The following is a 25,638-nucleotide window of genomic DNA, read 5'->3' as shown; positions in this document are numbered from 1 at the left end:
GGGGAAGTGAATGACCCACAGACCATTATTGAAGCTAGGTTGAAATCATACTTCTGTAAAAGTATCTAGGAATACAAATTCTAGTAATATGTGGCATACTGTATTTCAAAACAACAGAAATACCATAATTCAAATCCATTGTAGTTACCTATTTTCTAAATACCTATGTAGAGAACATAAAAAAGTAATTGTGTTCCCTTTCTGTGTTTCCACAGATGGCAGAAGAGCATTTTAGCATGTCAGACAAGAAATTCACAGATGAGCAATGATTAAAAAATAATTACTATGTTAAAATTACCCATGTGTAGCTTACACACCTAATTAGGGAGAAAGAGAGACAAGTACAATACACTGTCTCAACTAAAACTAGTAAAGCTACTGGAACTAATATTGCAGACACAAGAAGAATGAAGGTACTAAGAACTAAATCTCTGCAGTTAGAAAAATAGGAGAAGGAGTTCAGAACTACACAGGCTCAAAATACTGATTTCTACAATGACACATGAGAAGGCATTGCCTGGGAACTATACTTACTTCAAAAGCAAAATTAATCTGTGTTACAAACCAGTTGCCTAGAACTAAGTGAAACAACAGAGCATCTTCCACCTTATTAATGGTGGTGGGGATTCTAATAATTGATACTCCATGGAAAAATATTTCAAGGAATCATAAAATAACTATTTAAAATAAAGTGCCATTATAATTCGTCAAAAGAAAAATACTTGTCCTTATGTTCATTTTACTATTAGCAAAGGCAGAAAATACAGCCAAACCAACATATTCTCAGCATTCTTTAAGCATTGAAGTTGCTAAAATGTAAAATCTGAAGTCATGTGGCTTCAAGTTTCATTTCAACTTGTCACTCACCACAGGTCCATCAAAAGGTTTAAAAATATCTCATATGATTTCCAGCACACTCTTATACTTAACTACAAAACGTAGCACTTCTGCATGACTTCAATTTGGAACTAGGGCAAACTAACTGGATTCATCTCAGTTCTTTTAAATACTGAGAGTCAGTTATTTAAGAAAGCAAAATTCAGAAAGAGCCGTTTCACACTAAATGGGAACAAGAGCTCTGCATTTTGATTTGCAGAAAAACAGTAGCCTTACACAGTATGCAGAAACTGGACAGTCTGCACAGTCACTGTCACTGCGTCAGAAGAGCACTGACACTGCCCTTTCTAGAGTCAAAGGAAACAGAATATCAGGCAACTGAGTAGTACACAGCATCTTCTGAGAAGCAGGGAGGAGAACACAAGTACTGGCCAGCCTGTGATAAATCTCTGCACAGAGGGGGTGGAATGGCTCAAGGACTCCAGTGGTACAATACACCAAAAAGTGACAGGATGCGGTCACAGCTCCACCCTGTGTCTGCATAAACACATTTGTAAACTTGAGTATGTCCTCCTTAAACTCATTCTGGACCCATGTTCTATAATTAGAGCTGGGATTTAGGGATGCAACATATTCATATAAGAGCATAAAGGTATCCCCTAGATTGATTACATACAGAACAGTTTAGGGTTTGTCCCACTAAAACTCATGAAAAGTACTAATCCAGTAAGGTATGCTACAAATTTTAATGAAAGAGAGCCGTGCACTACACAGGTTGCTAGCTCTTCTGAAGATCTCCTTATGGAAATGTTGCAAAATGTTTTAAAGAAGTAGAAGGTAGTAGTATACACTCAATCTGGCAATAAATGAATCTTTTTTCCCTCCCGTAATTTGTCACATCCTGTCCTTCAGAAAGATTTAATACTAAAATAATAATCTACTCAGGACTGCATAGATGCCAGTTTACTGGATTTTCCACTCTACTGCTCAAATCCAGTTTAAAAACACCATTTCAAACACCATTTCAATTTCATAACTGTAATACTGGATCAAGCTTCAGAAAGAATCTGCATGACCCATGAAAAAGACATAATGCTGTACCCCCAATGCGTTTTAACAACAAACAACTCTAATGTTTCCATACAACACAGGCTGTGTTCCCAAAGTGGAAAATCAAGTCTGACCAAATGCCCAGTTACAATCACTTGACAACTGCCTTGGGAGGACCGCAATGCTAGCAGAAAGTAAACAATGAGTCAGAAAGGACTATATGTTTCTTTCCTGCAGCTACCCTCCTCATCATCACCTACATATAGACTTGCTGCCTAGTAAAATATAGTATTGTTCCAGTAAATTTCAAACAGAAGTGCAAACACTTACAGTAGCTGAGCTAGAACTGAAAATAGGGGAGCTCATTAACTCTGCAACAGATTAAGCTATTCCTTCAAAACACAGGCTGCAGAGGAAATGACACAAGCCCACTTTGAAACTGTATCACCTAAATGACATGCTGAGGTACAAATGTGACCCAGATTTAACCCTCCACCACTTGACTCACACAGAAATCAGTGCTGAAATCTGATATAAGGCTCAAATACCCACACTCAATCTCTTGCAACTCTTACTCTGCCACTAAAACACCAGCAAAACAAGGCCAGAACCAGGCAGTCACTGCTGAGATGGCTTTAGCAGTGTTAGACAGGATCTTTCACTGTCACAGAAACTTTCAGAGGCACAAGATAAATCATTATATTACTTTTGCTAACCTTATTAAAAATCAAATGAGAAAAAGCATCAAGAACAAAATCCATTTGCCAACGCAAGTGTAACTTCCTTTTGCTCCATAAAAGCTTTGTTATTAATTTATTGATATATGAAAATATATTGATTTATTGATATATGAAAAAACATATTAATACAAATGTATCTCTTACAGTACAAAACTGGTAGCAGGAAGCTTTTACGGTATATTAAGAAAGTTTGAAGGATCTCATGTACAGAAACCACTCAAATTTTTCCAGAAATAAAATGCTCCTTATGAGTCATACATGGTAAAAATGATATTTCCATAAAATTTGCTATAACTATAAGCTATTTCAAAACAAAAAGCTAATGACAACTGGACAAAAATCAGTATCAGAGTAGATCCATTCAACAGAACTCTAATTGTGTGACCTATAGAGCCAGTGAATATGCATCAGTCAATGGAGAAAAATACTTGGTAAATAACTATGCAAGACACTTCCAAAGAGGTGCTTCTTTGGGAGCTTCCCCAAGGGATTTTAAGAGACCTCCCCCTGCTTTAAGATACTACAATAAAGAAAACAAAGCTGTCTGAAACCTTTATGGAAAATTTTAATTCTGACAGTGAAGGTATCAACTCTGCTTTCCTCTTTTATAACCACTCATTGTACTTGCAACAACTGGTGAAATATGAGCACAGCAAGAATAGCAGCAGCATATTTTTTCCAAAACTAGTTTAAAATCAATCTTTACCTTAGTTAGTTTTCCTCTCTATAGATCAGTAAAATATGCATGCACATGTGCATACAGAGCTAAGATTCCTCCCTGCCTCAGAAAAAGAATTGAAAAGGTTCTATTTTAACAAACCTATTTACACCAAAAAGAAATCAAATTAAGGAAAAACTCTGCTAGTTGTTACAGAAGCAAAAACAAGGAATGTCATTCTAAATCAGTTGAACTTGTTGCAAAAGCCTTGCACGGTTCAACAAAAGCGGGAACAAATTCAACGGGAAAAAGAGACATTTAAGTTTTCTAACACGCTTTAATTTTAGCCCGAAGGTAGGGCCTGACCTTCCTATGAGTGCCACTGCAGTGGCAATTAAAACCAACAATTTCTCCTTACTCTAGTTTTGTTCATCTCCTCTTCTTCAGGGTATCAGCTGTGATTATTATTGGCAGGCCAATGTTCTACATGCTGTTATTCTATACAATAGGATGCTTATTCATTCATGTCTGCTCTTGTCTCATCTGCCAGTTTTTCCACATTGATATTTAAAAGTCTCACTACTTTCAGCTGAACAGCATAAAAATCTTCTTCTACTGATCTTTAAAAAACAAAGCAGCTGCACATTCTTGAACTGCTCATGTATTTTTGTCTATACACTCTTTTCTAGATTTAAAAAAGCAAAATAGTCACACCAGCCAAGATGTCCAGTTCAACAGAAGTTATTACAGGCTAATGAGTAAATGACCCATTCAGTTACATCAGGTAAACAATAGACATAAGATAAAGCATCAAGCTAAACACAAAATCTGCCATTTCTGGGTAGATTATGTGATAAACTGCAGTTCCTCAATATTACATGCTCACGCTTACATAGGCACAAAGTGAGAACAAGGTACATCCTTCACAGTTTCAGAGCCAGAAGTAAAAGGGTTGAGATGAAAATGAAAGCCATCCCAAGCTTTGGAGTACATCTGTTCCCAGCTCCTCATACACATCTATACCAATCAACACTCCAATTCAGAAGAGGTGGCAGGAAGCTCTGCCTGACAAAGCACTGGCAGGGGTTATTGAGCTCCTAAGCAAAAGCACCAAGTTGTTACTGTCACAATCAACTTGGCAGAACTGCACAATAAGAAATCAACCTAATTTTTTGCATCTTTAGGACAAATGTAATACTGCTGCTCAAAGTACAGCTATTTTCTCAGAGCTTACTGTCAGAAAAAGTTTTTTTTTTTTAAGATGCCTAACATTTCCTTCCCAAACCTCACTCTATTCTCTTTTCCAGGTCTCCAATACACTGAGTGAGGATATAATTCATCTCTGTAGATTCCCATGACATTTTGGCAGAAATTACAGTTGTGGCAAGCTTTGGATTGGACACTTTGCTTACTGATGTACTTAGCTTTACAATTGGCTGCTGTTGAAAATTAAATAAAGAAAACAAGCAGTATTTTTTTCATAAAGTAACAAGTGACCTGAGGGAAGCCTCCTTGGGTGAGAATGGAAAAAGAGTTCCAGTTTTGAAGTTGTACAGATTTCCATGTGTTAAGAACTTTGGGAGATGCCGGCAATTTTATTTCTTTCAATAATCTCCACTCCTCCCCATTTATTCTCTCTAAAAATATAAAGGTTTGTTTTTCTACAGGTTACTGCAACACATCCAGAATTCCCCTTGACACTCTGCTCCAACCTGTGGTGTTTCAAGTGACACTAGATACAAGACTTACATTATGCTAACATTTGACAATAATATATTAACTGTCAGTCACATGCCTAGAATTCAGCAACTTTATGGAAAAGAAAATCCTCACTACTAAGAAATCCCATTATAAAGTAATGGGATTCCTCCAAAAATCCTTTGCTCCAACATAGAATCATAGAATGCTAAGGGTTGGAAGGCACCCTAAAGATCATTTAGCCCGAACCTCCCTGCCATGGGCAGGGATAGTTCCCAGCAGACCAGACTGCTCAAAGCTTTATCCAACCTAGCCTCGAATGCTACCTGGGTTGGGGCATCCACAACCTCCTGGGGAAACCTGTTCCGCTCCTCACCACCCTAACAGTAAAGAATTTCTTCCTAACACCTAACCTAAATTTCCCATCTTTCAATTTGTACCCATTACTCCTTGAGGTATCACTACAACATAAACATGGAAAAGTTACACTTGCACCTTCACGCTACATAAACCCTCAGCTTCTAGTTCAGCAACTATAACTTAAACATTTTTCCTTCAAACTTCCTGCTGATGCAAGGTGTTTGACCACGGACAATAATGGACCATAATGCAGTCCTATACATCAGTAAGTTCATTCATCCCATCACGAGGAGTGGATCATTTTTCAAAGCCTTTGGACATTATAAAGACCACCTCCAAAGGTAGAATAGGTCTCTCTTCAAGGCTGATGGAAAGTCCTATGACTGTCTCCAGCAGCTGCGGTGGGCTCACAGCTCACCAAACCAGCCACTGCAGCTAAAGAAACCCTCGAGCTTCGAGGCCGAGTGGCCTCGAACAGATGATCTCCAAGAGCCAAGGAATGCGGCACAGCCTCGAAGCATGGGCAGGGCTGGGGAAGGAAGGCAGAGAGCCAGCCGGGATGGCGGCGCTAGAGCCAGGCTGGGGTGGGGGAAGCGCCCAGGTCCCGCCCGGGACTTCTTCCCAGGTGAGGGGGCCCAGACACAGCTCGTTCCCTTCCCGGTGTGACCGGGCGGGGAGGGACGGAGAGTCACCGCAACGCAAACTAGACACGCCCTAGCGCCCAGAGCCCAAGGCGAGGGCAGCGGGGGCTGCCTGCGGCTCTCCGGGTACCGGCGAGGGCCGGCAGGAGCCCGCGGGGCGCGGTCGGAAGCCGAGCGGCGCCGGGCTCGTTACCTCTCCATGGCCCGCACCGCGTAGCTGACGAGCGGCCTCCCCTGCACGGCGCAGAACTGCTTGGGGGTGGCACCGCCCAGGCGCTCCCCGCTCCCGCCCGCAGGCAGCACGGCCGACACCGACACGCCGCCGGGCGCGGCGCGGCGGCTGCCGGGCTCCATCTACGCCGGGCCCAGCGGCGGCTCCGCTCCGCGCCCCCCGCGGCAGGAACAGCGCAACCGCCCGCCCGCCCGCCCGCCTGTTTTATTCGCCCACGACGTCCGCGATCCAAAGAATCTAGCGCCCGCCCGCTCTCCTGCCCCCGGCGCACACCGGGCCCTACCGCTCGCCCCCCCGCGCTACGCGAGCCCCCGCAGGAGCTCCCCCGGGCCCCGGCAGCCCCGCGGGAACGCCCGGACCGAGGCGAGGGAGCGCCCGGGGCAGCGTGGCGCGGCGGCGAGCGGGCAGAGAGACCGCCGGGCCCCGCCGCCATGGGCCCTTTAAATGGCCGGCACGCGAGTGGCTCGGGGCGGGGCCGCGCTGAGGGGCGGGCCCGGGGAGCGGGCCCCGAGATCCTGTCTCAGGGACGGGGCGAGCGCAGCGCCTGTGGCGCCGAGGGAAAAGCGGACGGAACGCTGGGCCTTCGCGAGAGCACAAGAGGCTGGCTGGGAACACCTGCTGAAATGTGGTGATTGTTTCACTTCATTCTAGGACGGGGAGATTGGAGTAGGATCATATTGGAATTGTTAAGGTCGGAAGACCTCTTAAGTCATCGAGTCCAGTCGTTAACCCAGCATGACCTTATTCACTGTTTAACTACATTTCCCAAGTGTTACATCCACACACCTTTGGAACACGTCCAGGGATCGCGACTCTGCTGCTTCCCTGGGCATCCTGTTTTAATGTCAGCCCTTTCAGTGAGGAATTTTTGCTTAATATCCAACATACGCCTCCCCTGGTGCAACTTGAGGCAATTTCCTTTTCTGTCCCTTGATACCTGGGAGAAGAGGCTAATTCCCACCTGAGTCCAGCCTCCTTTTAGGCAGTGTAGAGAGTGATGGGGCCTCTCCTGAGCCTCATTTTCTCCAGGCTAAGCAGCCCCAGCTGTCTCATCCACTCCTCACAGGACTTGTGGTCCAGACCCTTCCCCAGCCTCTTTGCCCTTCTCTGGACCCACTTCAGCACCTCAATGTCTTTTTTGAAGTCAGGGGTCCAAAACTGGACCCAGCTGGACAGATCACTGCCACACTGGAGACAGCTGGACACACCACTCTAGATGTGGCCTCACCACTGCCAAGAATAGCAAGACTACCATGCACTATTTCTGATACCAGCCCAACATGCCATTGGCCTTCTTGGCCGCCTGGCTCATGTTCAGCCACTATAAACCAGCACCCACAGGTAAAACTCAGTGGTAGTAAATTCACTGCAAGGATCTGGGATGTTTCAGCTCGTCTCATGGTGTTACAGTAAGCAGTGATGGCTCAGACACGTTTGGAAAATTCCCAAGACACAGCCTGGTGATCACCTGTCAAGATCTCAGTGCAGTGGCATGTGCCAGGGCAAGCCAGGAAGCTGAGCCAGTGGGTGTGGGTCAAGGTCAGGGAAGCATTAGACCAGGTGCAGACATAGGAGGCCAACAGTAAAGACTGCTTAAAAGTAGCTCCCAAAGCAAAACAAGAAAAGCAGGGTTGAGAAGAGGGTTGCTTCTAGCTTTTTCATAACAGCTCTTTCTAGTGGAAGAGCTGTGTTTGTATTTGACAAGTTGGACTCCCTAATTCAGTCATCCAAGCTTGAAGGTGGGGGTACTCAGGGCCCTGGCCCTTGCTTCTTTGGCGTTATTTTTAGGAAAAATAGTGTCTTATATGCAGGCTATTCTAAAATGACCAAAATCTTTAGAGACTGCAAAATTTCTTTGAGAAGATAGTTTATTTACAGCTTTTCAGGTTTCTCTTAGTTGTGTTAAGAGAAACCTAAGGAAAACACATACAGAGACCTTTCGGAGGAGTAAGCATGAAAGTTTATGTTCCAGCTGGGCTGCTTTGCCAGTGCCAGCAGTGGACTGGAGTAAAATGATCATACAGGCTTGCAGAATCATCATAAGTAGGAGTCATACAATAGGACTGAAGTGACGCCTCCTAGCAAAGGCAAGACTTCACAGGTATTCTTGATATCTGCAGTAGCAGGAAAGTCATGCACAGCACAGACACTTTACATGTAGAGGTGTCAAGCTTTTGGAATGGAGACTTTTCACCAGAGAAGGCATTAGCTAGAAATTGAACTGCCTTCCTCCCAGCAAGTGTTGGTTTCATTGTCTTCAGGACAGTTTAGCGTGTGGATTTTTTTTTTTAATCCATTGGCTCAGCAACTTTCTTTTTTAGCAGGTCTTTTATTTTCTTTTCTTGGAAAGTATTTCATTACCTAATTCCTGACTGATGACATATATTTTTCTATTGTCTCTTGATGACATATATTTGTCTGTTGCCTCTTTTCAGGACTTCCAAGTTTGTACTGTGAGTCAGCATCACTTCATTATTATTAGATGCCCAAAAATATTTTTTTCTTCTTAAGCTAGGCACCTCTAATATCCATGATCATCTTAGATTCTGACTTTTTCTTGCAGCCGTTCTATGCAAATGCATTAATGGCAGCTTATTCTGCAGCATTCCCATTTTTCTGGTTTTTTCAGTGTAACATATTCTGAATTCCAGTCTCAGGTCTTCATGCATTCATTCATAAAAACCACACCTCTTGTTTGCCTTTCTATAAGGAACAAAATAAGTTATTTTTAGTTCCATGGCTAATCACACTGCACATGAGTTCTGAGGATAGGTAAGTTAGACATTCCCAACACCTTAACAGCCTTCAGAACTATTTTCCCCTTCCTTCTTGACATTGTGGTTTTGTATGTCTTCACCTACATGCACAATCTGTTGTGCCCAGTACCTTCTTTCTTGTCCAGCCAGTGTTTCCCCACTTAATCTCATTCATTATTATTAACTTCTTCTTTGAAGGAACATGTGCCAATTTTTGGTTCTGTTCTTGCTGTGAAGTGCATTTCCCTTACTATGCTAAGGATATTACACTTGATCAATCCAGAATAAATTATGTTTGATGGATGGACTTGGGTGGATGCAGATTTCAGTGTCATCTTATCTGTTGTATATCATGGTGAGATTTTACAATCCAGCCAAAAAGCACTTTGAAGCTGCTTTTGGCTGCACTTGAACATGAAATGTTCCAGAAGTTCTCATGCTTTCCACAGTCCCTATGGAGTGAAAAGATTCTTGATTTGTGTTGATAGCCCCTGGTAATTTTTCCAGAAGCACATCAGATTCTTGACATCTTGGTTATACTGAACTTGTTACTGCTATTTCTCCTTTTTTTTTCTGTTTTCTTAGACAATGATATGGAAGGAAGAGCGTATATTTCACATTCTTATATATTTATATTATGTTTTACCATGAGTTAAGAAAACTGGGATTTGGGGGTTTACATTTTTTTAATATTCATTTGTTAATAACATGCAGTGAAGCGCTTTGTGAATGCAGCTAAACTTTTTGAATACATAATTTATCTTCAGTTCCATTCCATTATAAATGTTCTATTTAATCAATATAATATTTTAGTTGCTGTGCATATATATGCATGCTCATACATAAACATTGGAAGTGGGTAAAATGTAAATTCACACATATTGGAAGAACAATTTTGCACAGTATTTTTCTGGATAAAAAGGAACAGAGGCAGCATTTACCTCAAAGCAAGTAAAAGCAGGTTAATCTATCATTTCTGTGCAGGGGTATAACATCTGAAACCACAGTTGTAGTTTGCAATTATGCAGTAAATATGCCAATCATATGTTTGAAAAGAAAAGTGTTTTTTTTTTCCTTTTTTAATCGAAGAAAGAAGATATGTACAAATTGGAATCAAATTACAGTAGTGAAATGCGCCTGACAATTTGACTGCTGGGGGAAAAATCATCTAGTTCTATGACTGAAACCCATAATAGGGTTTTTAGAGAACATTAAGTTATGGGGGTGGTAGATATCATTCTGAAAGTCTTTTGTGGAAAAATTACTGAAAGAATAAAATTCCTTAATTAAAAATTGCAGTTGAGTCTTCTGTAGATGGGGGATAGCTGAGAAATTGTCCTTTTTTCAAAACTCTTGAAGCATTTTATTTTTAATGCAGGCAAAATAAGATGAATTTGCCTTTTCCTGACAAGCATCAAGGTTCACTAGTGTTTTAAAGGGAAATGCATGCAAATGAAGAATATTTTGCAAGTTAAAGTAAATTGTAAAAGCTAAATTACAAAAACCCCACATTATACTGTGGACATACAAGATCTCTAAAAGACAACATAAAGATAAAAATATTACAAATCTGAGAGCCCTTCTTGAAACTAACATGGTATCTGTAGCATTCTGAGCAGTTGTGCAGGCTTTTAACCAGAACCTTGTGTTTGCAGGATTGTATTTCACTAATTTTATCCAGATATATAGATTTTTACTTCAGTGGTGGCAAGCCATAGAATGAACATCCAGAGCTGTAAGGAAGGAAGTGGATTGCCAGTTCCCTTTAGACAGTTTTTGTGTTCAAGAAGGATAAGCAGTCTTGGCTCTCCTTAAGTCACCAATAATTGTCTCAAATCATAGAAGTCACTGTTTACAGAAATAGACACAGGTTCCTTGCCTATCTAAAGAGATTAGGAAGCCCCCCAAAGGACAGAATTTCAGTTTTTATCTCACATGTCTGTTGCTGTTTGTAGCACTTTGCACAAGAAGTCTTAGGTTTCATGGAAAGCATGCTTTTTTTTTTTTTCAGATATTTTATTTCAGTTCTGATTGATCACTAGAAAAAAATGATTGTGCGCCAATTTAATTTTATGCTTTTCACAATTTTCTTGTTGCTGCCTGAATCTGAGGGCTGATCAGCCCTCTACATGGTCCTTTTAGACTGACTTACATCTTTCCTATTTCAATCTTTGTTGCACAGCAGCTGCCTTGAAGCATTTGCTCTGTGGTGACAATGGTTTCCAAGTCAATATAGTGTCATAGGGAACATTGAGCTTGAGGCAGTATAATACCAGGGGCAATGTTGAAAAGAGAAAAAAATATTTTCTTTCCAAAGAATATTTAGCACCTTTGAGGAAATCTTATCTTATTTCACATTAGTATATATTTATATTTGTATTTTTACAAATATGACTGCAAAGGGTTTTTTCTTGGTCTGAGATTCTTTGATAAAAGATGCTGTAGATGTGTGGAATACTTAGATAAAGTGTTGTGCTATTGATTTGCTCCTATTGGTATGTGGAACTGAGATCAAAACAGCATAAAGTACAGCAAGGGAGTTACACACATGCATAACTTAAATGATGTGAATGTTGACTATCAAATATCAAAGACTGCTTACATGCCTTATGTACAGTGTGTGTAGAGCCACCTATAGATCAGATCCCTAAGAGTAATTCTGAGTGCTATTTCCTTCATAGGCAATTCTACAAAATATTTTTTTAATAGGTGAAGTGCAAATAGAGAATATTAATGCTGGAAATGTAAGGCAAATATGGTCTTTGAACACAGAGGAGTGTTTTCATGCTTGTGTGTCATTGTAGGTATGTTGAAAAGCATGCATTTCATTTAACCTTTTGTGTCCTGTGTGGTTTATATGTGCAAACCCCTTTGAGATTGTTTTACATGGTTTTGGTAGCTAAATTTCTTCTATGAATACTTGATACATAGAGGAAGTGTCTTGCTTGTGTGCTGTGCAAGTGCTAGAAAAAAATTGACACACATTGATTTTGATGTTTGGCATACATTTTAAAGCTTCACCCTAAAATGTTATATTTCCCCTGAAGTGTTTATCCATTCTCTATCTGATAATCGTCTAGGCCTCTGGGATGAGGAAAGTTATTTCAGGAGCTGATTAGTATTTTGTGTACACAAAGTAAAAGAATTTAAAGATAAGAGAATTACCCTATAGTATGTAATCCAATAATTCATGAGAGTGAAATTCCCTGACTGCAGGAGAATTTGTGAAACTCAGAAATGTTAAACACTTGAAAAAAGACTGCTACTGCTTTAGGGGAGTGCTTTGGCAAGTAGGCGATGAGATGGAGACCTTGTAATTTTTCATTAGAAATGGCTGACTAGTCTTAGACACTTGGCTCTGGAAGGGTCTTTGTAGATTGTAGGTGTGTTGGTCAGATGCTCAGTCACGCCAGGCTTGGGTAGGCCTATCTCAGTTTTAACATCACCATGTACTGTGCTGTGTATAGGAACTGTGGTTTAGGGTCTTTGGCTGTCAGAGTGCACTGGATGGTGACTAATGAACATATGCAAGTTGAGGCATGGAAATCACTATGGCTGTTTTCCTCTGTCACTGTGACATAAGAGCCACACCAGCCATTAGGATAGTGCCCTATCATGTCAATAAAAAGGGAAATGTTTGTTTTTGACAGATGTCCAGTCATGACTGAAGAAAGAGTTGCCTCTGAGGAAAGATTAATGGTAGTTTCCTTTCCCCAAGATGATTCAAAGCAGAGATATTCTATGAACTGGTTAAGTAAGTGGTGTTGAGCCACAGATGTCAAGATGCCAGTGATATAAAATGATGTAATGAAACATTAGAAAATATATAAGAGTTGAAGCTAGATTTGGAATAAAGTTGGGATTTTCATGGCTCTGAATCTTTGTTTTAATTTTGATGTGTGTATATTATCATGCTGTGTTTTATTCTTTGCCATCTTCTGTGTTATTTCCATGGAATGTTTGTGAAGGAATATGAAACAATTCACCAAACTTCAAGTAATGGAGACAATCAAAGTACACAAATGAAAATTTGCATATTTGGTACATATAGGTATACAAGTTTTACTATTTATTGCTGCACTCAAAGCATTGTTTCTGCATCCCTTGTCATTTTAATAATGGGCCTTACTTTAAGAATACCAGGAATGTTATTCATTGGCCCTACATGTAAGGAATAGAGATGAAGTTAGTTTGCCAGAGTTCATATAGGAGGGATTCCATCCATGCCAGTTTTTAATCAGTAAATGGAAACTGGTTCTAACTATTCCATTGGTGACTGAAATTGCAGCTGGCAAGGCAAGGCACAATCCAACACAAATACTGGACTTAGTCTTCATTGGGTATTTATATGGTATACATTAGACAAAACAATCATGTGCAAGTAGTTCTTTTTCTCCTCTTCTTTTGAGTTTTCAATGCTACTTTCTAACCCTTTTTATAGTTGGTAAAGGGATGTGCCATAAAATGTAGTCTGCCTTCTGGTACAGTTTGTGAATCTTTTTTCTCTTTCCAAAGAGTTGCTTTATAGTGAGCAAAACATGCAGGATGGTAGTCCTTAAAAACAGTAGTCTTGTCCTAATCCTTTGCCTTATCCTTTGCTGACTTTTGCAGTTCTAGCATGAAAATTTCAGATTGGAAAGGGTCAATCTTTTGATCCTGTTAATTTTTTAGAAAGATCAAGGCTACAGATTTTTCCCAACTGCAGCAATGTGACTACTGTCGTCCAACAAATTATACAGACTCAGCTTGTTTAGCATACACTGCTGAGCAACCATAAAAGGTTAACCATTTTCCAACACACCAATCTAGCTGAATGCAAACCAACTACTTGATGAAAAATGCTCTGTAACCTGCTACTGTTTCTCTGAGTATTGCAGTCCAACTCATTTTACTTTAAAAATTCTTCCTGGAACTTACCTGTGCCAATGCTATTTTGTTTTTTCATATGTGGTTTTCTTCAGTACTGAATGCTTCAGAAAATGGATTAAGTAATGCATCTTTCTGTGTGTGGGGGGGAGCAAGGGGTATGTGTATGAAAAGGAATTGTGGGACAGGTAACGTCAATATTGTAAAGAAACGAGCCTGGTCATTGAAACACCATGGGAAAGAGGATTTGATTTTGCTAGAGCCAAAAGTTTCAAATGGAAGGGCAGAAATGAACAGATTTGCAAGGGACTGCAGTATTTGAGTTAAGACTACCACAAAGTACCATATTCTTAAAATTCAGACAGTGGCTTGAATGGTGTGTCTAATGTGGGCTTTTACAGAAGACGTATGCCAAGAAGTATTAAATTAAGCAAATAAAAATGGAAATCCTTAATATTTGCTTTATTCTTGGCAAAAGATGTTGCAAATATTTTCTTCTGGGAGAGATGTCAAGATTCTTAACTGATTACAAAAAGATCAAAAGAAAATATGGGGACAGTAGTTGCATAACACCTAAAAGAGGTTTTATGTATAACTCACTAGTGTATTCTTGATGGTCTTGTTTACAAAATCAGATTACTGTAATTTCATACATGTATATGATATTTGATATATTTTATGTAGGTGGTTAAGCAAGATTTTGAGCCAAATTCTTCAACAAGGAAGTCCAGGTGTGTGGCAGACTGACAGCTTTCTAAGAAACCTGTGCATGAATCTTGTCAGCTTAGGCAATATTCATTCTCCTCAGAAATAGGAGGCTGTGGTCACTCACCAGAAGCTATGAACAGTGCAGTGGAATGTGCATTTCTGTGAAGATGGCAGATTCTAAAGTCTCCCTGACTTCCTTGGTTCAGTGTGGAATAGGACAGACACACTGTGCTGTGCATTCTTCCCTTTGCATGGGAAGTGAAGGCTCAGAGACACTCAGAAATGGTTTTCTACCACGTGTATTTAGACTTAACAGTCTGCTGCATTCTAGGGGTAGCAATGTTCATGGGCTAGTGGGCTTGGCAATCTGCAGATGGAGCAAGTCTTTTGAAGTCTCATGAAAAGTTGTGAAGATAGAAGAAAATTAAGAACACACAGCATATGCTGTCCTCCACATGCCATTTTGTTCCCTTGATTCATCTTCTCTTCTTTCCCCTCTTCTAGACGTACTCAGGTTCAGGCATTTCAATATCTGAACACAAAAGGTGCAGTGCAGTGATACAACTAGTTCCTAGGTGCTATAAACTGTTCTGGCTACTGTCTGTGGCAAGCACATTTCTCTCTCTCTCTCAGGATTTTTCCTAGAGGTACACAGAGAGAAAGAAAGAGAAAAAAAATTCTAATTCTGCTCCTTGTTTTTCCTCATGTGGAATGTGCTTGGAGAATTGTTTACCTGGGGTGATTGCTTGATTGGATTCTGGTGACGATTGTTTGTGTCTGATGGCCAATCAGATCCACCTGTGTCTGGACTCTGGCAAACAGGGTCAGGAGTTGTGAGTCGTTAGATACCCGAGTTAGAGAAAGTAGCATGTAGTTTTTAGTATCCTCTTTTATATAGTATATTAATGTATTATAGCATAGTTATAATAAAGAAATCATTCAGCCTTCTGAAATGGAGTCAGACGTCCTCATTCTTCCCATTGGGTTTGCCTGCATTTTACAACAGCTGTCCTAAAAATTGCAATAAAGATGCACAAAAGCAAAAGTTTCAGCAGGCTTTTTCAATGAAGACAAGAAAAATACACCAAAAGCAAGTGTTCCTTGCTAAAACAAAAATTTTTGCAGCTTTGCATTTTAGAAATACTCAGATCTCTGTTCTCCATCCCAACTTAATGGCCATAGGGAATCTAAAAAGGCTTTCTCCAACCCATCCCAAAGTAAATGAATAAATAAATAAGCAAATAATAATCTAACAAGCCACAGATGTTTAAACTTGCTTCAGCTGCAATTCAAACCAAGTCTTTGTGCTGCAGAGTGTTTTAAAGCTTTGCATAGTCACTCCATTTCTCAGTGGCTGTTCTTGTGGAAGGGCCAGGCAAATACTTTTCTCCTTAGGCCCACTCTCTCAATTCTCCACTGTTTTATATAAAAGAACTTTAATGACTGTGCCTGGATAGCTCTTCTTTATCCAACCAAATATGAGACTTCACAGAATGGTTTATGCTTTTATTAAGTTGCTTTACAGCTTCTTCACTGAGACACTTCTCACTGGGGCTAACAAAACAAATCAAATGTGGAACTCCTAAGCCAAGTCAGAGCATTGCTTTTCCTCTTAGTAGTCAAAATTTAAAAATTATGCATCCAGACATTCTAAACAGATATTTTAAATATTTATGTATCAAAAAGCAAGTGTGCTGTAGTATTTTTATTCAGAACAGCTAAGGGTTTAAACAATGAGACAATTATACAGTATTGTACAACTACTAAAATAGACCAGGGGACAAGAAATAGACAAAATGTTCAAAACATTCTTTTGTGATTTAGTGTTTTTTACTTAAGCAGATGGTAGTAAAAATCACTGTTTGACAGGCATCACCATTGCAGTTTAGTAAACAGAACTATATTATAATTTCAGGGGATTTTGATTTAGGCCTCTTTTCTGATTACTGAGTTACTTTATTTTATTTTCCATTACATTCAAGAAGTACCATATTCTACAAACATCCCTATTAAAGAGGTTGTCCAGATTTTCATTTCTATTAAGACATCTTCTGTATTTCTTTGTGGTTGTAAAGAAGTATTAAGAAGGCCTGAACTTCACGTAATGTAACATCACCTCTTTTCATATCAAACCAAAGAGAGGTAAGAAAATGCAAATTCCCAAAATGGTGTTACAGTCCTGTGTTTCTAAAGATTTCTCTCAGCCATTAGTAGAGACTACTTATTTTCATGGCATGTTGTTCAATAAGCCTTAATTAAAAATTTTCTTGTCATGGAAGTACTGAGTGAGGTAGATGTTTGAATATTAACTCAGTGTTAGGCAATGTCTCTTGTAAATCACACTTTTCTAGTGTGTCAGTCCACATAACTCACAGAAGGCGTGAGCTGAAAGGCTGGATGTCTTTCAGACAGATGCATGGGCAGGCTTTTTGTTGTGGGGGCGATGTTCAGGCAAAATTAGCAAATCCAGTGACAGAATGTCTGCTTAGCTCATAAATCTCTAGAGAATTTTCAGGTTTAGCCTGGAGTGATGTTTATATGTATGTCAATGAACTTAAAATCAAAGCCCCTTGCCTGGCCTCCGGGAAAGGAAATGCATCATGAGAATAGGATACCTTCCAACTCTAAGGATTCCTTATAATTTTCAACTGAACACCTCCAGGTTAATACTGTAGCAACAAGACTCTCACAGTGGAATGTATTGAACAGTCCTTTCTTGATTAATGCTGTACTTCTTCAGGAAGGATATAAAGGTCAAGGTTAGAAGGACTAAAGTGATTTACTAGCAGAAATCTGTTAGGTATTTTGAAGGCTGTTATTCAAATGTCTGCTTTATTTCCAAACAAACGACTGAGCTTGGATTGGGTGATTTTGATTCCAAGGCTGCTGGAAAGGCGAGAGCAGCAGATTTGTTACTATTATTAAATAACTGAATAAATAAACTTGTTAAGGGCCTTTCTAGTCTAGATTGCAAATGTCAGGCCCTTATGACTTCCACAGTTGATAAATGTCTTAATGACACATACTATCTACCACTGCCTCTAAGAAGTGTGCCTCTGAGTGCCTCCATGCTATCAAAACAATCAGCATCTGGCTAAGTTTGTTTCTAGTAATGTCTAAGGAAAATTGATTTCCACTCATTATAAAACAATTTACCGCTTAGCTGGGAGCAGATTTCATCAACTCAAAAGTAGTGAAATGGTGATGGCAGATTAACAGACTATTTCTAATTCACTTTTAGTTTTCTAAAGAAGCAAGTATGAGAAATTATAAAATTATTAGGTTATTTTTTAGGTGTTTGAAATGCTTTCTAAGAAAGCATTCAGAATTCTGATCTGCCTATATGATGGAATATCACTGAGAATCAACTTCTATATAATTTAGTGTAATAAAACTAGACTATTTATAGTCTAATGCATGAAAAATTATCTAATCTGCCTCTACATTGTACTTTTTCAAAACATTTACATACTTCTTGTGTCTATTTGACTTAATACTTTAGGTGACGTTTTTAACATGTTTTTATTTTCTTTTTAACTCAGAAACAAACTTGAGATATATCATGTCTAAAATTATTTCAGTTTAAGCAATACTCTTTCACTGAGTTTTTGGCCACTGACCTCCACAAGAGCAATGGCCCATATCCTACCCACTGCAACGTTACATGTTAGAGATTCTCAAGAAACTAGTTAGATGTCAATTTAGTTAGATGTACTTCTGCAATGCCTTTTATCTGGATCCTTGGATAGAACCCTGTGAGTTCACATGTAACAGGATGAAACAGAAGGCAGATTGTATAGGCTACCTTGAAGCATTCTGAGCTACAAGTTGCATCACAGAGTAACATTATTCCTTTGGAAAATTCTACATTAACATATTTCTAGTGCTGCTTTCCTGCAGATCTCTCCCACAAAAGGCCAGTCAAAGAAGAGACTTTAGCTAACTCAGGTGGCATGTCAAAGTTAAGTTGCTGCTGATGGACACAGCTCCTGCTGGTTTCCCTCATGTTCCTTCAAATATGCCAGACTTACAAATGGGCCCCATGGTCTTTCTATAGCATGTCCAGCAAAATTTCACAAAGTCATTTTAGCAGAAGTGTGTCAGATTATTCCCCTTTGGGTAATTCTGCATAAAAGGACAATCTTTAAGTTATTACCCCTATTTCTAAATGTAAACTGATATTAAACATATATTTTTTTTTCCTACAGTCCAGCTTCACTGACTGAAGAAGAGTTATGAGCAAGATGTGCAGTTTTTTCACCCTTCTTATTTCTAGAAGTTAAACACAGAACAGGTAGAGCAGCTTTACTGATTTTTAGTGACTGTTGGCATTGAAATTGGTTATATTTAAGTCCATTATCTCAATATTTTGTTTTACCATCTTGAATAAGTAGCTAGATAGCAATTTAAAGATATATAGATGTTTGGCATTTGGGAAAAAAAAATCTTCTGTCATGAAATGATTGAACAAGATTGCAATGTCTGTTAAAATGAAAAAAAAAAAAGTCTCTAAGTCTGCTGAACTGATATGCCTAGCAGCAATGTCATTTCAGTTCTCTCCCTGCTAACTCCTTTATTCATCATCTCTCCTTTTATGCTTAAAAGAAGCACCTTTAAGATCAGAGAATTTAAGTATAAATGGTCTGTGGTCTCATAATTTTGATATTTTCACAGTCACAAAACTGAATTTGAAACAACTAGTTAATTAATACCATGGGGGTTTTTAACTGTACTACCATGTGGATCACTTAAAATTGAATAAAAAAAGTGTATCTCTCTTTTACATATGGCAAATTTTAAAGTGAATTCTTGAAAGTAACTTTGAGGAAAAATCATTACATTTTGTCAATAAAAATTAGGATTCAGTAATTCAAGTCAGGCAGCAGCAGTGATTTTCAAGCAGTTCTACATTAATGACCACAATCTCTGCCAAGAACTTCATGATGAATCTTTTGGAATTAAAATGCAAAATAGGAAGAGATAAAAAGAAGGTCAAAGAGAACTTGGGTGAGACCTTATCAGGTAAGATTTTTCATTACTCTCCTCTTGTGTAATTTTTACTTTGGGTGCAAATGGATTGTAAAAGTTAATTATTTAAGAACAGCACAATCCCATAATGAAATTTTGCCCATAGTGTTTAAATACAGCTTGAAAGTTTAAGAACAGGTGATTCGTTCACTATGTGTTGAAAAGTAGATTAATTACTAATTTTCTGACACATTCTATAAGAATCTATGAATAAATTGAAGGACTCTATTGGTTCCAAAGAAAAAAATGAAACCACATGTAATTTATACCATTATACGGACTTGATCATTACTAATGAAAAGAAAAAAAAAGGCAGTGTCTCACTAGCTTATAAAATTTCTCACACTTTTTCTGAATTGTAGAGCTTGAGAATTGTGAAATAAGGACTTGGACCATTAATAAGCACCATCTGTTAAACGGTCATATAAGATTTTTACATTGAGAATGATTGTTTCAATTTTAAATTTTATGGATAGACTTTTTTAAACCAAATAATATTCTCCCCTTTTTTAAGTTAGTGTTGTGACTGGTTGGAATGTATGCATTTTCATACAGAGAGCCAGACAGTACAGTTTTTAGCAGTGTTTATTTTTGTTAAAAAAAAAGAAACCAATGAATTTGAAAGGAAGTAATATCTGTCCTTTGATTGCACACTTTTTAAACAAAAATAATACAAGATGAAGAATGAAAAATACAGTTTTTATGTTTCTATGTGAAAATAACACCTAAGACTATGAATGTTCAGAATTAAAATATATATACGTAAATGCTAAAATGTCTATTTTACATTATCTACAAAATGTATGTTCTAATCCAGCCCCAAATCATAGGAAAATACTTTGATACATATGAAAAGCTATAAACATAAGGAAATTTTGAAGGGAAATACACATAAAAGCTCATTAAATAATTACAACAACAAATAAATAGTTTGTTCAGCTTTACTTTTTGATTGCTGCCATGCATATTTTAATTTTTGGTATACTGAGATAAGAGAAAGGTGAGCATGCAAAGCACTTTTTTTTAGAATTAATCTGAAAGCAGATACAAGGTGCTGTATTTTAAGCTGTTGTCAGAAGATCATAAAACATGATATAAAAGGCAATAGATGTGATCAGTGTTCTCAGGAAAACACACAACAAAGGATCATTTTACAAAATTGACTTCAGTGAATACTCTTGGCAAATTTTCTTTGCTTCCATGGCTGGAGAAATTGTAAAAGTTTATAGTGTGGTTTTGGAAGGCTTGTATTATTCCCCATCTTTAGCATTTGGAGAATCACCCAAAAAGTCCATATGCTGAGAATGCCCCTTTTGATTTTGGTCAAAGCAATAAGCATGTAGTGTCAACTGAGAACACAGCAATGGCAGACTTGTCTTTAAGCAGTCAGAATGGTAAAGCAAATGGTTACAGGTGAGTTCAATTTTGGCACAAGGAGAAGGAGATGAGAGAGCAGAAAATGTTTGACTTCTAACTTGTACTATGCTTGCTGGATTTACTGGCTCTTTTCCTTTCTTTGTGGTGTTGGATGGGTTTTGCTTGAGAGGCTCCCTCAAAGTTGTGGCTGGACTCATTGTGCTGCCTGGTGTATCGCTTGCACTTGCAGGCCGTGACCACAGTTATTTTGTAGGTTCTTATACTTCCATCCTGGCACTGAAGCTGGATCCTCTGAGTGCGAGTTTTGTCGTTGACACATCTCCACTCCTGAGAGCTCCGCCTGCTCCAGTACTTGGTTCCATAACCTCCTCCAATCCAGTTGGGCAGCAGTGGCAAAGGGAGGCATTCACCAGCACACACCAGTTCTTTCAGGGGATTAATGCTGGTGCACTGGCCATCTGAGATGTACTTGGTGGATCTCAGTTCTCGACAACCAACTTGAACGCGATCTGCAGAATGCATAGAACAAGAAACACTGAGATACAGAATGGAGTGATTTCCTTAACCAGTCATTTCCACATTAACCAGGTATGTTTTACAGGAGTTAAAGTAGGCTGTAATCTTTACAGGACATCTCTTTACTGTTGTGTCCCCCAACACAAGGGCCTCAAGTGCTGATGGTATCTCTGGATAATACCACAGCATAAAGAAATCCTAATGACATGCACTTCAGCAGTTGTGGTAGAAGAGGCAATTTTATTCTCTATACTTCTTCTCAGGGACATACCTTTTAGAAGAGAAAAAATGCCCCAAGGGAAGAAATGTTTCCTGCTTATTCTCAGTCTAGGGAATCTGTTCTGTGATGTTTACAACAATTATGTTGGATCATTAGCAAGGGGGAAAACACTGCTTTGGAAACAATTGAAATGCTTTTAAATTAATTTCAAACAGTGTGTTTCTTCTCATTCCATTGTTACAGTGGACTGAACTCTCCCATGAACTCTGCGGCTCTGAACAGACACTGCAGAAGTGGTAACAGCTGAAATTACCAACGAATGGAGTTCTGCCTATGAAGTTTGAATTAATTAGCAGTAACAATTTCAGAGGGGTTCTTTCGTCCTCAAGAGAGTACCATCTTTGTAACTGTAGCCTGTAGTCTGTGTATTATATGTAACATAGAGGATCCTGCAAATTCTCTCAGGCAGCTGACAGAGTCAACATGCAGAGCTTCTCATACGGGCATGTTTGTACCCGTCTCTATGTGCGGCTCTGCACCCTGCAATAAACACAACTGTTTATTTCAGTAATTATACTTTGAAATAAACGCCCACAGTGTGCTTAATTTTAATAAGCAATCTTTACTGTCTGTGCTCTCCCTCTTTCCGAAAGACAATTACGGCACAGATTCTACACACAATGCAATTAACTAACGCTTTTAAAATAGAAGTAATCACTAGAAACATTTCAGAATGAATCATAAAAGGCTTTGAAGGTACATCTACATATCACAGCTACAGGCTGCTTCTGTTTCTACTTGGATTTTTGGAAGCAAGTTCTGAACTGAGGCACTGTGTTAAGATTGCTTCACCCTGCCCTCTGTGTCTCAGGGTGGGCAGGCAGAGGGGACTATAAATCTGCAGGCTGATCCCAGGGAATATTGATAGGGCTGCTCTACTGCCTGCTTTGCAGAAAAGATTCAAGCTTGCCTTCCTGCAGCTGCACTCAGGAATGTACTTGGAAGCATCTGGTCACAGATCTAAGTTTGTCTTTCCTTCTGTTTTTCTGTCTTCCCCGGCTCAGCTTTTCACCAGTGACAGCTCAGTGTCAATGAATACCTACTGAGCTGTCCCAGTAATCTCATAATGATGAGATGTTTCCTGTGCATTTAAACCCATGGCATTCATAGAAGCTGACACACCTGGCTTAGCTGAAAGGTATCGGTGTCACTTGTTGCCTTCACTTTCCAGGGATGACTATTTTTATCAAGTTGCTGTGGGTGGGTTGGTGTGTGTGTATGTTTCTCTATCTGTATTTCTTTCATTTTAAGGGGGTGTGCAGGGGAGGGAACAGATAAAGTCAGCAGGTTTCCAGATCCCCACGTATCTGACTTATATACATAAAACTCAGAAGGAAAAGACTGGATATAAAAAAGGCAAGTTAGAGCAGAGATCATAGGTAAATTACGAGCTGATTTGTTTACTTTTGCTGGAGGTGTTAAGCAGGTAAGTACTACGGCAGGAAGTAAAACTAAACAGCGGGAACAAAATTCAGAGTTTTTTATTGCACTTGAAAAGTAGCCCAGACACCTCCCCTACCCGCAGTGGGAGGTGAGTCAAAAAAGCGAGCGCTCTGGAAATGCCTCTCTCTCCTCTTTCTTTATCTCGCTTCCCTGCCGGATAGATGCCGTAGAACCCGGCATTCCTGGATGAACCTCCCTCAGGAAGCAACCTGCCCGAGAGAGCCGGTCCTACAGGACTTCCCAGCACGGGGGTGGGAGGGCGGCTGGCTCGGAGGCCGCCCGGCGAGGCAGATCCCGGCCCGGAACCAGCAGCATCTCCCCGTGGCCCGGCTTCCCCCAGGCGCCGGGTCTCTGGAGCGCCGCGCTCGGGCTGGGGGGCCGGGGCGCTGCCACGGGATGCGCGGCTCCGACCGGGGCTCCGCTCCCGCTCCCGGGGCCGGGCCAGGCAGGGCTGCCGCCCACGGCTGCGGTGGAAGTGCCGCCGGTGAGATACTCACTGTTACGGTCGGATCCAGTGCTGGTGTAGTGCCTGCCTCCGTTTCTAGCTTGATTCAACGTGCTGTTGCTACTTGGGCTCGCCGCAGCGGGTTTAACAACGTGAGAATAAAGTATCTCTGTGGCATCGTTCTTGAAAGCCAAGTAGCTTCTCGTGAAGATGCAAGCCAGGAGAAAGCCATAGAAGTGAATGGCAGGAAGAAGCATGGCTAGTTGAGGCTGTCTGACCAAGCTGGATGAAATCTTTTCCTTCTGCTTCTTCTGTGTAACTGAAATTGCTCTTGGAGGTTTCCTTTATATATTCAGAGGGGTTTGGCATTCATTCAGGTGTAAAGTTGTGGATAGCTTCAGAATGAAAACCCACAAAAGGGGTGGGGTCCCTACATGAGCTGCGAAGACCTTTCACCAATAGGAGAGAAGACTGCAGTAAAGGAGGAGTTAGATGCACTAATTGCAGGATTCCTATTTGGGGCTTTTGAGGGTATCAGAAAACTTTTAGGAACCAGCAAACAGCAGCATTCAGACTAAGACCTAGAGACTGCCGGCTCTGCCCTGCCATTCCCTATGGTCCTGCATGCCTGGCATTGTGGCGTGATGTGACTAACACAGTATCAGAATGAGTCTTCCCTGCCCAACTTATGCAAAGTTATGTACCCTCTTCTCAAACTGAGATGAGCTCTATAAGGAGACAAAATTTATGGAACTTACAGAAGACTGCTAGTTACACAAATATTGTCTGCAATATATCAAAATTGTTTTTAAAAAAATATTGTGAATAATTTAAAGCTGCCTCTAGAGGCTTTAAATTATGCAGCTTTGATCAACAGGGAGTACTGCAAGGGAAATTACTTGGTTTAGGGGAATATTCTCTCCCTGGTGTGCAGAGTTATAAGTATGTATTTCTGTATCATCACACATAAAAAGTGTCTCCTCTAGGCTCCTTACTACAAACGTATCCATATTCATAGCCTCTCACCATGCTCATTCACCAAACTAGTCTTTTTTAGTTTTGTACATTGCCTAGAGCATTCTTATATTTTAATGTTTATTTCATGTGATAAAGGAAACAAAGAGAAAACATGAAAATCTTTTTTCAAAAATTTGGAAAAATAATCCTTATTTTGGCATACTTTTTTATTGTGGCATGCACTTACTTGATTTTATATGAAATTGCATGGCCCAGATACAAACACCAGTGTAAACTGAGATGTTGCCAGTAGTCCAATGCTTGTCTGCATCATAGGAAATGCTCTGTAGATTTTCAAAATAAATAAAACAACAGTGATCAACACAGAAAACTTCAGTGTTCTAACTAGAAAGGAAACCCTTTTCTTGGGAAAAAGCACAGCCTTGCAGAAGGTCGTATTATATAAAGGTTAGACTGTAATATTACACTCTCTGTAACTGATTTGGTATCTAAAGTCACACTGGATTTTATTGCTGTAATAAAATCAAAAGTGGATCACAGGTTAGTTACATCTATTGCCAGTATCAAAATCTGTCATTCAGAGAAGACAACTTTGTTTCACCCTAGTCACAAGCAGATATTTGTCTATATCAGCAACACTTTCCTCTTGCATCACTAAGAAAGTTATTCTGGATTTCAGCAGGAGTAAGGATACATCCACAGTGAGTGCCAAACTGATAGCTTTTGCTTAAAGGACACAGGAAAAACAGGAGTGTTGCAAGGTGAAGTGAGTTTTACTGGCAGAGCTGTGTGTGGGGAAGTTGAGTTGATTGCCTGCATCTATTATGACTAGCCCAACCCAGTTCTGGAATAACAAGAATGTTGCAAGGCAGAGTGAGATCTTTCAGCAGGGTAATGTATGGAGGAGTGGGATCACTGCTAACCCCTTACAAAGCACCGAGTTCCACCCTCATGGAGAATCTAATCTAACCCCAAAAGCAAAGATGTGCATTTTACCTTCCCTTAAAAAAACAAGTTTTCTTAAG

The 25,638-nt window shown here is 39.7% G+C and overlaps 2 protein-coding genes and 1 long non-coding RNA gene across 4 annotated transcripts in view; 1 reads left to right on the top strand and 2 right to left on the bottom strand.

Annotated features, from left to right (window-relative positions):
* Window positions 1–6,497, bottom strand: part of CRPPA (CDP-L-ribitol pyrophosphorylase A) — a 106,030-nt gene extending 99,533 nt beyond the window's left edge. The window contains exon 1 of the mRNA XM_068209829.1: window positions 6,178–6,497. Within this exon, the coding sequence (XP_068065930.1) occupies window positions 6,178–6,338 (161 nt within the window). The 5' untranslated portion in view covers window positions 6,339–6,497. The remainder of the gene's footprint in view (window positions 1–6,177) is intronic.
* A 917-nt stretch (window positions 6,498–7,414) lies between these two features.
* On the top strand, window positions 7,415–25,627 carry LOC137485350 (uncharacterized). Of its 2 annotated transcripts, XR_011005291.1 has the most exons (5): window positions 7,415–7,557; window positions 18,755–18,840; window positions 19,406–19,568; window positions 21,205–21,539; window positions 21,931–25,627. It is a non-coding gene; the product is annotated as an uncharacterized lncRNA (long non-coding RNA). The 2 variants fall into 2 exon arrangements; XR_011005289.1 differs by lacking the exon at window positions 7,415–7,557 and having other exon boundaries at window positions 18,255–18,840.
* Window positions 20,147–23,892, bottom strand: SOSTDC1 (sclerostin domain containing 1). The gene is made up of 2 exons (XM_068209806.1): window positions 23,688–23,892; window positions 20,147–21,460 (listed from the first exon to the last, which is right to left on the bottom strand). Exons 1-2 carry the CDS (start codon window positions 23,890–23,892, stop codon window positions 21,045–21,047), a joined length of 621 nt encoding a protein of 206 aa, XP_068065907.1. The 3' UTR covers window positions 20,147–21,044.
* Window positions 25,628–25,638: the final 11 nt, after the last annotated feature.

This window comes from Anomalospiza imberbis, chromosome 1 (genome assembly GCF_031753505.1).
Source record: "Anomalospiza imberbis isolate Cuckoo-Finch-1a 21T00152 chromosome 1, ASM3175350v1, whole genome shotgun sequence".
NCBI lineage: Eukaryota > Metazoa > Chordata > Aves > Passeriformes > Viduidae > Anomalospiza > Anomalospiza imberbis.
The sequence above is the reverse complement of the archived record's forward strand: the minus strand, read 5'-3'. Positions and strand labels throughout refer to the sequence as shown.